General features: G+C 43.3%; 1 protein-coding gene and 1 long non-coding RNA gene across 33 annotated transcripts in view; both read left to right on the top strand.

Annotated features, from left to right (window-relative positions):
• Positions 1 to 224: 224 nt before the first annotated feature.
• Positions 225 to 16,232, top strand: part of MAPKAP1 (MAPK associated protein 1) — a 204,625-nt gene continuing 188,617 nt past the window's right edge. For 17 of the 32 annotated variants that reach the window (XR_015948710.1, XR_015948705.1, XR_015948708.1 and 14 more), the window contains exon 1: positions 8,961 to 9,137. Coding sequence is in view for 4 of the 32 variants with exons in the window: in XM_088664904.1 (XP_088521030.1) it covers positions 445 to 553 (109 nt within the window). In the remaining 28 variants the exon portion in view is untranslated. Of the gene's footprint in view, positions 554 to 8,960; positions 9,348 to 16,232 lie in introns of those variants that run through there. The other 15 variants (XR_015948709.1, XM_088664926.1, XM_088664920.1 and 12 more) reach the window with 4 other exon arrangements.
• On the top strand, positions 8,961 to 12,297 carry LOC148686630 (uncharacterized). The gene is made up of 2 exons (XR_015948711.1): positions 8,961 to 10,061; positions 11,983 to 12,297. It is a non-coding gene; the product is annotated as an uncharacterized LOC148686630 (long non-coding RNA).

Here is a 16,232-nt window from a genome sequence, read left to right as displayed (position 1 = left end):
CGCTCTTTTCGTCCTGCCCCTTAGGGGGCGGGGCTGATAACGTCTAACTCGCCGCTCTTGAGGTTGTCTTGTTACCAAGGGGCGGGAAGGGAAAGAGGCGGGTGGGAAGGAGGCGTGTCACGAACAGTTTTAGCAGGAGGCGGTGAGCGATACGCCACGCCCCTCCAGTTAGCTGGGGGCGTGGCCTAGACAAACAAAAACAAATAATATCACAAACACACCCTGAGACAGAACGTAAAAGAACCCTTCCATAAAAGACCCAGATGTGCTGCGGACCAATCAGGGCGCGGGGAGGGTGAATCTTAGCCAATCGGATGTGATTGTGGTGAACGTAGGGAAGAAAAAAGCTACCTACGTCCTTCACCCCTCCTACTCAGAAACACACGCTCTCCCCGCCCCTCTTCGCTGAGGAACTTGTGATTGGCGCGTTCGAATGGGCACGTGATGCGGCGCGAAGAAAGGGGGTTAAAAGAAAGCCGCGCTACCCCGGCCTTTGATGATCACCATGGCAACGGCTGGCCTTCTGGGAGGTGTCGGCGTAGGGGAAGGCCAGGTTAGTTGGGCCGCGGCGCATATCCCCCGCGACGGGCCGTTGTTCGCCTTAGCAACCTTCAAACACCCTCCCTTCCCTTTGCCAGCTTTCTCTTCTTTGTGCACCTGCAGCCTAGGCGTGCTTACTCTAACTCACTGCGCCCCTTGGGGCAGGCTGCCTAGTTAATAGATACAGTCTTGCAGGCTTCACCTCCCCGCTCGGGAAACTTAATGCATGTCCGAAAATTTGTCCCGCTTGCAAGAGAGGCGTTTAAATCCAGCCTAACATGCTTCCTCGTGTAGCAGGGGTTATATAAGTAATAACGGCTTTCTACTTTTTTCTTCACTACGTCTTACTCCCAAGTAAGTGCTCAGAATCGCAGCCCAACAACAAGCATGCTTACTCAGAGGCACTACAGTACTTGCTTTTATTCAACTAGGCTTGCTTCCAGATAAATGCAAGTAACAATGCAGGACAGCACTATCCTATCTTGTTTACTGGTTGCATTTGCAAGACTTCTCAAGCAATTTAGGGCATTGGTCAAAGGAAGTGCTACAATGAAACCATACTGCAATAAATAAATAAATGACACAATACGCTTAAGAAAAAACTAATGTAAAAAATTAACAAAACCCAATCAGAATTAAGCAGCCATCATGTTTATTTAGATCATTTATATGCCACTGAATACACTGAGAAATCTCTAAGCAGTGTCCCAAAAAACCTAAAGCAGCAGCAACACAATAAAACCATTAATGCAATACAGTAAATATATACTGGCATTAATTCTTTCTGACAGCTTCTCACTCTCAACCAGGGCCTAAACAAACACCTTTCTCAGTGAAGGTGCTGTCATTATTCTAGTTCTTCTAGCTTGGCTTGATTTTATGGTCAGGCACCAAGGTTTACTGGTGCTTCTTCAGGTTGGCCACAATTGTGTCCCATTCAGCACTAGTCAGCTACACTGCACACACTCAGTTCCAGGCTACAAAATATTTGTTTAGTGCAGAACTAAAATTCATATCCTTGGCACGGGAAAGCTAAACTATATAAGAGTTTTTCAAATTATGTAATCAGGAAGAATCTGTAGAGAGTCTGGGAGAAATATAAGAACCTGCTGTAAAGGAAAACACCACTAAGGTTATCACCAACGGAAGCTATTACAATCAAGAGAATTAACATGGACAGACAGTAGGCGATCTATAGAGACTTACTGGACCTCTCAGGGAGGGAACCCAGATTGAAACCATTGGAAGAATTAAGGAGCCAAGTAACAGACTGGTTACAGTACCACCAATTGTATAATATATTTAAACTAGGTTTGAAAAACAGATTTCTTGACCAAAGCTCACAATTTGAAAGAGATTTATTAGAGAATAATGAAAAACTATTGTCTAAAATGTATAACCTATTATTGGAGTGGGAAACAAAAGATGAGCAGGTAAAAGCGTCAATGATCCATAAAATGAAAGTGATAGACAATGGACAGCAGTCACACAATCAATCAATCAGTAGCTGAACTGGGTTACACACAGGCACACAAAAAAGGGCCACAAATACAAAAACACAAAATAAATAGCAAAAACAGACGGACCTCAGTGAAACACTCAAATCGGAATTGTGGCACTCAAATCAGAAGCATAACACTCAAAACGGAGCATGTTCGGCTTCCAAATTTTTTTCGCAAACCGGAAGACTTACTTCTGGGTTTTCAGTGTTTGGGTTCCAAGTTGTTTGAGTACCAAAGCGTTTGAGAACCAAGGCACCACTGTATTTAAAGAGGAGTGGAGATTTTTTGGTGAGTAAGTAGAAAATAATTATTCACAGTTGCAAACGCTGGCAGTATTAAGGTAAATTAAACAGTATAACATATTTAAAAGGGATGTAAAATGGGGGAAAACTGAAATAGATGAATATACTGGTATATAGGGTTTCCTGGGTTTCCCCAGACATATTGTACATGAGTACTGCAGTCGGCAGCAGGGTCCGGGTTGAAATCCAGGGGAAATGTCTGGACGCACTCAAAAACCTTTCTCTGGATTTTCACTGTTTGAAATATGGCAACCCTAGATATACAAGAAATGGCAGAAATTATGGGTAAATCAAAAGAGCCTTGGAAGGGAAAGGAGGGAAGTCGTTGAATGGGTATAATGAAAGATATTAATGTGGAAATGTAAAATCTGAAAACTTTAATAAAAATTATTTTTTTAAAAAATCATAACTAAGACCACCAATCTTGCCAGAGGGATTTCAGACAAGAACTTAAAAGGTCTGGGAGAAGTTTGAACCTGGTGCCAGAAAAAAAAACACCAATAGGGGCACAGGATGTGAGCTTTTCTATGTAAAGTATTCTGTGCCTGGGGAGCCGCCACCAAAAGTATCCTCTTGCTTGCAGCTACCCTTAGTATGTTTGGGATTGCAATACAGTACTGTATTGACAGGCTTGCTGAACTCAGTGGCATTTATGAGTAAAAAAAGGAATGGGATTTCATGGTGGAAATCATGAAAGCGCCATTCAACAAATGTGAGGTTTGCTATCTGAGCAAATATGCTCACTATTAGGGTGTAATCCGATAACGCTGGAGTAATTTAAACTAAATGTTCATCAAAGGCATCAAAGCCTCATCTCCCTGTGAACAGAAGAACAGTATGGATTGCCTTTAAAAAAACAGCAACACTAAAGGGCACCTTGGAGCAAAGCTATGTTGTATAGATGCTGTGATATGCACAAATATGGGGCTTCTATAAGGTTGCCAGCTTTTTTTCTGAAACAGTTACTGTTCTTTTAAAAGCTACACAGCTAGCAGAAGTAAAATACTGTATAGTATTTTGTTGGAGGGAAGTCCTACTGAAGTCTGTGAGGCTTCTTAATGCAGCTCGGATCCCTAGTTTGGAGGAAGTCAGATCTCATTCTTGAGCTTTACAAGAGAAAACATGTTTAGCCTCATACCTTTAAATCCATTCCCCATTAAAACCAATGCTTAACTGTGGCTGGATCATGAGGGTAGGATCTTATGCATAGGTGAAAAGGGTCTATTTGTTCCACATTTTAATTAGATTACAAATCCATATTTTAACTCTTTTCTTTAAGGAAAATGTCTCAATTGTCCCTATTGATTCAAGAAAGCCTGGGTAATATATAGGGCAGCAGTGAATATTTAAGGTATGTAGTAGTCAAGCCAAGGTAAAGATCAGCACCTTGGAGATTTAATTGAAGGGCTACAATCCATCTTTGTACAATCGTACAAAGATTACCATAATCAAGGACAAAAGTGGTAAGGACCTAACAGAAGCAGAAGACATCAAGAAGAGGTGGCAAGAATACACAGAGGAATTATACCAGAAAGATATGGAGGTCTCGTACACCCCAGGTAGTGTGGTTGCTGACCTTGAGCCAGACATCTTGGAGAGTGAAGTCAAATGGGCCTTAGAAAGCACTGCTAATAACAAGGCCAGTGGAAGTGATGATATTCCAGCTGAACTATTTAAAATTTTAAAAGATGATGCTGTTAAGGTGCTACACCCAATATGCCAGCAAGTTTGGAAAACTCAGCAATGGCCAGAGGATTGGAGAAGATCAGTCTACATCCCAATTCCAAAGAAGGGCAGTGCCAAAGAATGCTCCAACTACCGCACAATTGCGCTCATTTCACACGCTAGCAAGGTTATGCTTAAAATTCTACAAGGCAGGCTTAGGCAGTATGTGGACCGAGAACTCCCAGAAGTGCAAGCTGGATTTCGAAAGGGCAGAGGAACCAGAGACCAAATAGCAAACATGCGCTGGATTATGGAGAAAGCTAGAGAGTTCCAGAAAAACGTCTACTTCTGCTTCATTGACTATGCAAAAGCCTTTGACTGTGCCGACCACAGCAAACTATGGCAAGTTCTTAAAGAAATGGGAGTGCCTGATCACCTCATCTGTCTCCTGAGAAATCTCTATGTGGGACAAGAAGCTACAGTTAGAACTGGATATGGAACAACTGAGTGGTTCAAAATTGGGAAAGGAGTACGACAAGGTTGTATATTGTCTCCCTGCTTATTTAACTTATATGCAGAATTCATCATGCGAAAGGCTGGACTAGATGAATCCCAAGCCGGAATTAAGATTGCCGGAAGAAATATCAACAACCTCAGATATGCAGATGACACAACCTTGATGGCAGAAAGCGAGGAGGAATTAAAGAACCTTTTAATGAGGGTGAAAGAGGAGAGCGCAAAATATGGTCTGAAGCTCAACATCAAAAAAACCAAGATCATGGCCACTGGTCCCATCACCTCCTGGCAAATAGAAGGGGAAGAAATGGAGGCAGTGAGAGATTTTACTTTCTTGGGCTCCTTGATCACTGCAGATGGTGACAGCAGTCACGAAATTAAAAGACGCCTGCTTCTTGGGAGAAAAGCAATGACAAACCTAGACAGCATCTTAAAAAGCAGAGACATCACCTTGCCGACAAAGGTCCGTATAGTTAAAGCTATGGTTTTCCCAGTAGTGATGTATGGAAGTGAGAGCTGGACCATAAAGAAGGCTGATCGCCGAAGAATTGATGCTTTTGAATTATGGTGCTGGAGGAGACTCTTGAGAGTCCCATGGACTGCAAGAAGATCAAACCTATCCATTCTTAAGGAAATCAGCCCTGAGTGCTCCCTGGAAGGACAGATCATGAAGCTCAGGCTCCAATACTTTGGCCACCTCATGAGAAGAGAAGAATCCTTGGAAAAGACCCTGATGTTGGGAAAGATTGAGGGCACTAGGAGAAGGGGACGACAGAGGACAAGATGGTTGGACAGTGTTCTCGAAGCTACGAACATGAGTTTGACCAAATTGCGGGAGGCAGTGCAAGACAGGAGTGCCTGGCGTGCTATGGTCCATGGGGTCACGAAGAGTCGGACACGACTAAACGACTAAACAACAACAACAACAATCCAGCAGGCGCTGCTGTTGCATCACTTCCATTAATTAATTTCAGTGGGATTTATACAGGACAGGAACCCTGCATATGCCTTTTAACAAAATCAGTACAGGGATGCACAGAGGCAGTCTTTGCCAGAGCACATTCATTTTGTAACAGAAGTTGTTTTCATGATGCCAGGATTTAAGGTGTCAGGATTTAAGACATATTAAAACTTATGAGATTCACCCTCAATGTACAAAAGTTGCTAAGCTCCAATCATACCTGACAATCCTTTGGGTTGCATTTTTCTTTTCACCGTGTGACTTCAAGACAGATCACATACACATTTTTTTTTAAAAAAAACCTGACTGCCATATAAAATTTATTTTGTGGTGACTATAATGGCATGGCATGCTGTACTGTAAGTATTTATGAAAATATTTTATATGAACATTCTGTTTACCATTATTTATTAATGCCACATTTAAAAATATTACGCTGCAAATTTATTCCAATGTGTATTAGTAAATAAATTATGCTTGTAATTTCTAATGCATTTTTAATTATGAATTTATCCATGTCTGCCTTTATTTATGATTGCAATGTCCCTTTTGCAGTGCTGCATATATAATTGGAGACACTCTTAATTAAGCATCCTTGGACATTGCATATGACAAAATGTTCTGAGTGTGTGATTATTTTTGTTTTTGAAAGGGTATCCAATAACTGGAATCAACAACTATTCTCTTACTTGTTCCCATCTACTAAGGAAACAGGAGACAAGCACTGTTATCCTTTGCATCTTAGCTCAAAAGTGAAAGCTCTGTTTTGAGTGGGATTTACTCCCTAATAAATCATATTAAGACTATAGCCTAAAAACAGCATTAAAACTGGCTAAAATCCTAAAGCACAGTTACCCTACCTGGGACTAAGTCATGTTGAAATCAGTTAGACATGTGTAGGATCACAGACCTGATAGTTACAATGTTTGGTAAATCAATTTATCTCTAGCTAGAGCAGGGGTTGGGAACCTGTTGCCCTCTAGATGCTGCTAGTCTACAGCTCTCATAATTCCTGACCATTGGTCATGCTGGCTGGGGCTTTTGGTAGACCAGCAGTAACTGCAGGTTCTCCAGCTCTGAAGTAGGCCCTTATCCAGAAATTTTTTATTTGTGTTTTACAGGAAGTACATACTAAGATAGGAGCACACATAATTACAAGCAGTCTGATATGACTCTGCTTAGTTATTTAAATACTTTTTGAAAGTGTTTGACAATGAAATAAACTACCTTATAAAGTGGTAGACTCTCCTTTATATATTGGAGGTTTCTAAGCAGAGTTCATGGCCTTCTGTCATAGATTCTTTACTTGTGATTCCTGCATGGCGAGGTTAGACTAGATGATCCCAAGGTCCCTTCCAACTCTACAATACTATGATTCTGTAACTATACACTTTATAAACTACCGGTAGCACCAGGTGCTTATCAATTATTTGGCTACTTTTGCACTCACTCGTAAGGTGGTACAATGATTGTAGGTTTACTTCTCACTGAATAAAGGAGCAGCCAGCATGTTCTTTCCCTTTGAACTGCATATGTAGAAGGGAAAGCATTGCTTGCACTTAAAATAAAGTGGAGAGTCGGGAGAGGGAGAGGGGGGCATCAGTGCAGTGAACTGGTTAGAGTATTGGACTAAGGCAGGGTCCCCAAACTAAGGCCCGGGGGCCGGATGCAGCCCGTGGACAGTCCGGGAATCAGCATGTTTATAACGGGCGTACCCAGGATCAAAACGGGGGGGGGCAAGAGAGGGGACGAGAGAGGGAGGGAAGAGGGAAGGAAGGGGTGGATGGGTGAGAGAGAGAGAGAGAAAGGAGGGAGGGAGGGAGAGAAAAAAAGGAAGAAAGAAAGAGGGGGGAAGGAAGTATGGAGCTCCCATCCGCCACCGCCCCCCAGCTCAGGCTGCTCCACCCCCCCCCACGTTCCTGTCGCTGGCTGCAGCCGCGGAGGGGGCAAAAACAGCTCGATTTCGGGCTGCTTCTCTTCCCCCCCCCACGTTCCTGTCGCTGGCTGCAGCCGCAAAGGGGGCGGAAATAACCCGTTTTCCATAACCAGCAGCAACTTCTCCCCTTCAATTTTCGGGAGGGGGGTGCGGGATATGGTCCGTAAAATATGGTACAAAATTTTTGCTTCTCGGGGGGCAGCTGCCCCCCTGCCCCTCACTGGGTACGCCCTTGTGAGTAGAATGAGTCCTTTTATTTAAAATGCATCTCTGGGTTCTTTGTGGGGCATAGGAATTCATTCATATTTTTTTTCAAAATATAGTCCGGCCCCCCACAAGGTCTGAGGGACAGTGGACCGGCCCCCTGCTGAAAAAGTTTGCTAACCCCTGGACTAAGGCCCTGAAGACCTGACTTCAAATGCTCATTCATTCACAAAGCTCACTGGGTAACTTTGGGCCAGTACAGTGGTATCTCGGTTTAAGAACAGTCCTGTTTACGAATGATTCGGTTTACAAACTCTGCAAAACTGGAAGCAGTGTCCAGGTTTGCTAACTTTACCTCGGTCTACAAACGGTCACCGAATGGTGGAAGGGCACTGACGGTGGGAGGCCTCATTAGGGAAAGTGCACCTCGGTTTAAGAACAGATTCGGTTTAAGAATGGAGTTCCGGAACGGATTAAGTTCGTAAACCGAGGTACCACTGTATCTTTCAGACTCAACTACTTATCATGGTTGTTGTGAGGATTAAATAGCAAAGAAAACATACATGCTGTATGGCATTCCTTGGAAGAAAAGCTACATATAAAAAAAAATGTAGTAGAATTAATTCAGCTCTAATATATTGTGAGAAGCAGGGATCCTGCATCTTTAATAGCTTTGCAGCAGAGCGAACTTTCTCAGGTTGTGTTCTCATAGCGAAGGGAAACACGTGTTCGGTACCTGTAGCGCTTAGTATGGCATGTAGAAAGAATCCAGTGCCATTACACTTTATCACATGAATAAAGCTTAATGTTGGAATAAGAAGTGCATGGTTCTAGCCTCTCCAGAAAGCCATGTCCCTCTGACCTTGCTTTAATGTCCCAATATGTGATTGGCTAGTCGTGTCGTGTAAAGACATGCACTTTGCACATGCTCAAAAGTTATTACTTGTTAAATAAACCGGAAGCCTCGGAAACCAAGCTTATTATCTGAGACCTGCTCTAATTGCTCTCAGAACAATCCAGGTCCCCTTCCTTCATTACGAGTCATAGAACCGTACATAACGTGGCCAGCAAACAGGGAGGGTGGGAAGCTAGTGAAGCAGTCGCGCGCTAGGACCCAGGACCCAGCCCTCCAGAGGCAAGAGCTTTTCGGCGCAGCTCTCCAAGCGGCGCATATGCAGGACGCGGTCTGTTCTCTGTCTCTCTGTCTTCTGGATTCCTACCCCGCCTTCCTCACCCGATGATGAAGAGCATGCGTAGAAAACTCGGCGGCCTGCCGGCCTCCCTTTCCCTTAGTTTCTGTCACTTCCGAATGGAGGAATTATCGCTTCCGGGTCAGGGCGTCTGTTACTGACTCTTGGCGTCAGAGGCGTCTCCTGTGGCCCCGGAAGCGGCTGCTTCGTCTCCTGGCGCGCCCTCCGCGCCCCTCACACCCTCCGCCCTCTTCCTCTGCGGGGGTAGTAGGACGAGGGACTCAGCCCCGAGGGAAGGGAGCGGCGGCGCCCGCCAGGCCCGTAAGTGGGGAGCGGGGTCCCGGGGTCCGGTCTCTGCGCCCCCTCACAAGATTCCCCTTTCCCTTCGCAGGGGGACCAATGAGTCCTGGCTACCGGCCCCGCCCACTCCCCCCACCTGGGCGCCGCCCCTTCGGAGGGAAGGAACCCAGGTGTCGACGCTGAGGTGTCGGATCCAGTGCCTCCTATTCCTCTCGCCCGCTCTCCCCGCCGGTTTGTAACTGTCAAGGATTTGGTCCCAGCCTCTGCAACCTCCGTGGCACCAGCCCAGGGTCTGCTGCTTTTCGGCAACTTTCTGCTGGAAGTTTAAACGACGTGCAGTTTTAAAAACAGCACAATCTCCCAGAGGTGTAAGCCTTAAATCAGGTCAGGCTGTCCGTCCATCCAGCTCAGTGTTGTCTGCTCTGGCTGGCAGCAGCTCTATGGAGGGTCCCTGTCAGTGGTCTTTGCCACCACTCGACTCGAGACAGGAGATGTCGGAGATTGAACCTGCAGCGTTTTGTTAGGCGCTGCACGTAGCTCTGCCTCTGAGCTGTGTTTGTCAATCGGGTATCCTTCCAGATGTTGTTCGACTTGGAACCCTCACCATCCTTGTCCATTGGTCATGTTGGCTGGGGATGATGAGAGTTTGAGTTCAGCAGGATCTGGAGGGCACTGTGTTCGCCGTTGGTCTCCAGTGCCCATCTGGTCAAGCATTCCATTGTGTTTTCACTTAGGCTGCAGTTGTGTACCCATTTACTTGTGAGTAAGCCCTGTGGAACTCCATGGAGCTTCTGAGAGGGCATGTGTAGGGTTGTGCTGTCACTTTCTCCCCTTCTTTTTTCTTTCTTTTTTTTTTGCTAAATCAAGAAATCTTTTGTGGATAATCTCAATTTAGAATATTGAAGATGGAATTTAATCCAGACAAGACACTGACTCAATTAGCAGGTGGTTCCGCAGTCTCAGTTCAGCTGGTACCGGGGGGGGGGGTTGCACCCCATCTGAAGGATCAAGGGTTGTTGCCAAATAAGTTCTACTCAGAGTAGATTCATTGAAATTAATAAATCTTAGTTAACGATGTTCGCTATTTTCACTGGATCTACTGGAGTTGGATCAAATGCTGTTAAGCAGTCTCATGGTGCAGAGTACTTTTTACCTGCTTAGGCTGGTGACCCTGCTACACACCTAGTTGGATGTGGAGAACTTGGCATCAGTAATCTGTTCTCTGATATTCTAAAATTATTAGGGTTGTTAAATATCAGGTGGGATTTTGTGTTGTGTTTGCAAGGGTGCTTGAAGAGAAGATATTGCTGTTAGCTGTTTTGTTGTGAAAAATATGTAGTTTAGAATTGGTATTTGCTTTATTATATGCTGTTTATATATTTAAAACTGTAAATTATTTATTATTGCATTTATATCCCAGCTTTGGCATACATGGTGGCACACATGGTTCTCCCACTTCTCAGTTAATTCCCACAACAACCCCGTGAGGTAGGTTAGGTTGAGAGATAGTGATAGGCCCAAGATCACCTTGTGAAATTCGTGGCCAAGGGGGATTTGAACCCTGCTCCCCCAGATTTTAGTTCACCACTCCAACCACTATAACATATTGCCTAGAGCAGGCATAGGCAAACTCGACCCTCCAGGTGTTTTGGGACTACAACTCCCATCATCCCTAGCTAGCAGGACCAGTGGTCAGGGATTATAGGAGTTGTGGTCCCAAAAGATCTGGAAGGCTGAGTTTGCCTATGCCTGGCCTAGAGGCTTTTGTCCAGGTGATTCATACAATATTTATTATTATTATTATTATTATTATTATTACTAGCAGTACTGTACTATTACTACTACTACTACTACTACAGTACTGCTACTGTGTCTCAAGCAGAAAAGGGTTTTTCTGTAACACGGGTACCCAAGATACCAGGGATAGTCATAATTTCTCCACATTTCCCAAAGCTGAATGTTGGAGGATTCAGGGCAGACAAAAGAAAGTACTTCTTCACAGACCATACAGTTAAATAGTGGAATTCACTCTCACAAGAGGCAGTGGTGTCTACAGGCTTGGATGGCTTTAAAAAGAGTATTAGACAGATTTATTTAGATAAAGGCTGGTAGCCATGATGGCTATGCCCTGTTTCCATGGTTGGAGGCTATATGTTACTGAGTAACAGTTATTGGAACCACATGTGGGGGAATGTGCTTCCCGCAGGCATCTGGTTGGCCACTATGAGAACAGGATGCTGGCTTAGATGGCCTTTGGCCTGATAAAGCAGGGCTCTTCTTGTGTCCACAAAAACAAAGTACATGCAAAGAAAATGCTTTCCCATTGACCTATGATCTTTCCTCTCCACATAAGTGGAGGGATGGCATTTTCGAAGGGTGTGTGTGGGGAAACCCAGCCAGAAGGGCGGGCTACAAAAAATAAATTACCGGTATTATTATTATTATTATTATTATTATTATTATTATTATCATTATCATTATCATTATTGGGATCTGCCTGCACACCCCTTACCCACATCAGAAAGTAAGTTGGTAACACAAAATAATGAAATAGAGAGTAACTTCATAAATCTTGAATCTGGTCCTTCAATTTGCCCATCCCTCCTTTTAACACATGACAGTCTCCACTCTAAATATGTCATTGGTATGAGCTTTTGTGTGTATACACACTTCTTCAGATACACTGAAACAGAAATCACTAGACTGGTATCTGAAGAAGTGTGCATGCACACGAAAGCTCATACCAATGACAAACTTAGTTGGTCTCTAACGTGCTTCTGGAAGGAATTTTTTTATTTTGTTATGACTACGTCAGACCAACACGGCTACCTACCTGTAACTAACACTCTAAATATCTCTGTGTTAGGAGCCTGTGATGGGACTTTTTACTTTGAAGGAAGAAAGAAGGAGGCTCACGGCAACTGTTGGCCCACTGCCCAGTGTTTGGGACCAGACTCTCCTCTTGCATGCTCCTGAAACCACAGGGGCAACTGGCAGCTGTGATAAATGTTGCAAGGGGCGTTCATGTTAGTACAAGCCCAGTACATGGAAAAGCACTTCTGCAAAGGAATTAAGCACACATTTTGTGTGTTGGTTGTCACACGTATATTTCAATGTATGCTTGCTTGGAAAAGGTAGCAAATAAAGGCTTACCAGTATTTGTGATACCAGTGGAAACATACCCACAAGGCCATCACATTTGTTGTATGTACAAATTGGATATGGTTCCGTACATTAGTGTTTTGGGGTGTTCATGTTGTTGTATAAGTTTGCTGACATATGTTGGTTTTATGGCCAGTGGGTGGTATCAGGTGGTGCTCTTAGTATTTCATTACTGGAAGGCAACATTAACCCCAGCAATTAATTAATTAAAGCCACAGATGTTGACTGATAAAAGTTAAAACCTCTAGAATGGCTTTTTTTATTTTGTCACTTTTGAATAAAAACTGGACTCCATTCTCTCCAAAATTATGTTAGATTGACAGAAGAAAAATAAATGCAATGTGTAAATGATAGATAAATATTTGGGGTTGGGTGACAAAAACAAATTCAAAAGCATCCTAATGTGACCAGCATAGTCAAGGCTACCATTTATCTATTGGTATGCTGTGAGTGTTCTTCAATGTTTCCCACATTTTTGCCTACTCTCAAGTACTCTTTTGTCTTGCCTTTAGAGAAGGGGACAGTGTCTTCCCATGTTAGTCTAGAATTTTTTTGGAAGTTGTAGGAATCACTCTTTCTTCTTCCAGACACCTTCAAAGTACTTTGTAAGCCGAGTGAAAGACCTTGTGCCTTTCTTTCTCTTCGTGTTGGTTCAGGAAATGGCAAGGTAATTCATCCTTTCCGCTGAACTTTTTGGGCAGTTGGCAACTGTGAGATCTGCCTCTGGCCCAGTGGAAATAGAGATGTTCTTCCTGCCTCTTGCCTGAATCTTTTTTGTGTGCCAGAGAACTCTTGGAAGGGGTGGTGTCTATTCCCCACCCTGTGCAAACTTAGAGACACATCCACCCTCCAAGCTTCATGCATCATGAATAAAATTTGGGGAAGAGGATGGATATCTTGCACCATGCCTATTCATAAATGTGGTCACCAGGAAGTGATTCTTAGTTGTCAGTATCAACCAGGCATCCTTTGAATATTTTATTATATGGCATAGCAAGTCCAATAACTGACATCTTTAAAAGCTTGAAATATTCATGGTGGTTCAAGTCATCCTTAATTCACATTATGGTTCCCCATAAATTAGGGATGTTGATACACAAAATTTCTTTTTGGAGGAATAAAGCAGCATTTTGGCTTGCTAGATCAGAATGCAGCAAAAGATAACATAACTGCATTCTGACTGCAGATATTCCTGCTTCCTCAAAAGTGGCTTTGTATACAGTATTCAGGTCATTTTACCCACAGGATGATTCATAATGGTTGTGATAGTGGTAGGGTTTCCCATGTAGCTGACATAGGAGTTGTGTATCATTCCCCATTCAAAGTCCTGATGGTCTCGCTTTTGCTCAGTGCCTTTCCCATCAAAGAGCCCTCTGGCTTGCTAATGTGCATGGCCAGGCTATATTTCAAGAGTCTTCAGATGTTGCACTGTACTCTCTGCTCTGTGTATTGAGTTAATTGTGCAATATCATATATAAATCAAAAGTCACCATGGATTGCATCCAGCTAAGTTCTACCCAGAGTAAGACCCTTTAAAATTAATATAGCTGAGTTAGCCACGTCCTTCAGAGTCACTGGGTTTACTTCAGTAGGAGTAATGTTGGATGCTACCCGACTTATTCTTTGATGAGAAGCCTGTTGTTTTATTCGGGATTCTCACCTGTTGACATGCTTGTGAAGATTTTGATACAAAAATCCTCCATATGGTTCTAGCTTCTGTGTTGTCTGGCAATTCCTGGGTTGTCGGGGAAGAAATAGCAGAGGTTGATTCCTCCACTTGCTCTCCTACCAGCTGGGCAAGGGTAAGGAGGAAACAGGAGACCACAAGTACAACCTTAATGGTGGTTGTAGTCACATCCAGTCCCACCTCTTTCTTTCCATAGTGAGCATTAAATTACAAAGCTGGTGTTCACTATGCAGAACCATCCGTCAAGAGTTCCCAAAGCCCAATCAGGAACATTCTTTATATCAAGTCATATCATTAATCCATCTACCTCAGTATTGTCTACACTGACTAGCAGCGACATTCCAGGGTGTAAGGTAGGGGCTTCTCCCAGCCCTACTCAAAGATGTTGGGGATTGATCCTTGGACTTTCTGTATGCAAAGCAGGTGCTCTACGACAGTGCTTCAGCCCTTCCTACCAGCCTAGAGATATGTGTAATGGTTAAGAGTGTTAGACTAGGGGCTGGGAGACCCAGGCTCAAATCCCCACTCAGTCGTGAAGCTCACTAAGTGACCTTGGACCAGTCACTCTCTCAGCTCAGCCAACAGGTGAAACTCGGAAAATTAGAATATCTTCGAAAAGTGCATTTATTTCAGTAATGTAACATTAGTTTTTATTTTAATTTTAATTTTTACAAATGTTTCTTTTGAAAATTCCACAGTAATAAAATAAATAGTTACAATAATACAATAATAAACAATAATAAACATCGCTGTTACATTTAATTAATTACATTCCATTTATAATTGGAAGGTATATACAAATAATAGCAATTACAACAAATAAAGGCTTGACATATCTTGCTTTGCATGTCATGCATCTATCCCATATATTGGTTTCACCTTTTAAGTTGCATTACTGAAATAAATGCACTTTTCGACGATATTCTAATTTTCCGAGTTTCACCTGTACCTCATGGGGTTGTTGTGAGGATATACAGTCATACCTCGGTTTAAGTACGCTTTGGTGTGAGTACTTTCAGTTTAAGTACTCTGCGGACCCATCTGGAATGGATTAATCCACTTTCCATTACTTTCAATGGGAAAGTTTGCTTCAGGTTAAGTACGGACTTCCGGAACCAATTATACTTCAGGTTAAGTACGCTTCAGGTTAAGTACTCCGCGGACCATCTGGAACGGATTAATCCGCTTTCCATAACTTTCAATGGGAAAGATGAAGTACAGACTTTTGGAACCAAATGTGTACTTAAACCAAGGTACCACTGTGGGGAAGGGGGAGGTGTTGTATTCTGTCTTGACCTCCTTGAAGAAAAGGTGGAATATTATAAATAAATGCAGCCAAAGCTAGGGGCATGTCCCCACACTCCTAGTTGGAGTCTCTGGGAAACATGGGCGAGTCAGTATGGCATAGCAGTGACATTGCTGGAGAGCTATGTGTTCAAATGCCTGCTTGGCTTGGCCTACCTCACACAGGTGCTGTGAAGATAAAATGCAGTAGCCTGTATACATATTCACTGCCACTTTGCGGTTACTGGAGAAAGGGTGGGATGTAAATGTTGTTGTTCCTGCTGCTGCTTCCTCTGAAAAAGGAGCCCTGAGAATCTTGCCTTTCACTTTTTAAAGGAAAGCCAAACTTCTGGCCCTTAGGAAAATAGGCATATGGCTATGAGCTTATAAGTAAATATATATAAGTATGTAGCTGAATAAATCCTCACAACCCAGGGAAAACTGAATATGATTTTCTGGGTTCAGGGGATAGAGCTTTGACCCCAGCATTAGGGTCACACCGGTGACACTCTAAAAAATTATGCTGCTTCCCCCCAGCATTGCTTCTCGCCTTGCCCTGTAGCTAGTTTTAAACATGATGTGTTCAATAAGTATGTGGATGAAAATTTAAATACAGATGTATCTTGGTTCTCAAATACCTTGTTACTCATACGTTTTGGCTCCTGAACGCCACAAACCCGAAAGTGAGTGTTTTGGTTTGTGGACATTTTTTGGAAGCCAAACGTCCAACGTGGCTTCCAATTACTGTAAGTGCAGGAAGCTCCTGCAGCCAGTTGGAAGCTGTGCCTTGGTTTTCCAATGTATTCCGAAGTTAAATGGACTTCTAGAACGGAAGTTTGAAAACCAAGGTATGACTGTAATTAGGACAGGTTGCAGGATTCCTTTTCTGTTTGGCACTGAGATTTGCTTACCTCAGTGTGGTGATACACATGCAGAAACGCACCCAGCCTTGTCTTGGTAGTATGGCCAGTGTCACTTGCCTA

Source organism: Zootoca vivipara, chromosome Z2, assembly GCF_965207765.1.
Source record: "Zootoca vivipara chromosome Z2, rZooViv2.hap1.1, whole genome shotgun sequence".
Lineage (NCBI taxonomy): Eukaryota > Metazoa > Chordata > Lepidosauria > Squamata > Lacertidae > Zootoca > Zootoca vivipara.
Note: the sequence above shows the minus strand (reverse complement) of the source record. Positions and strands in the feature narration are given on the sequence as shown.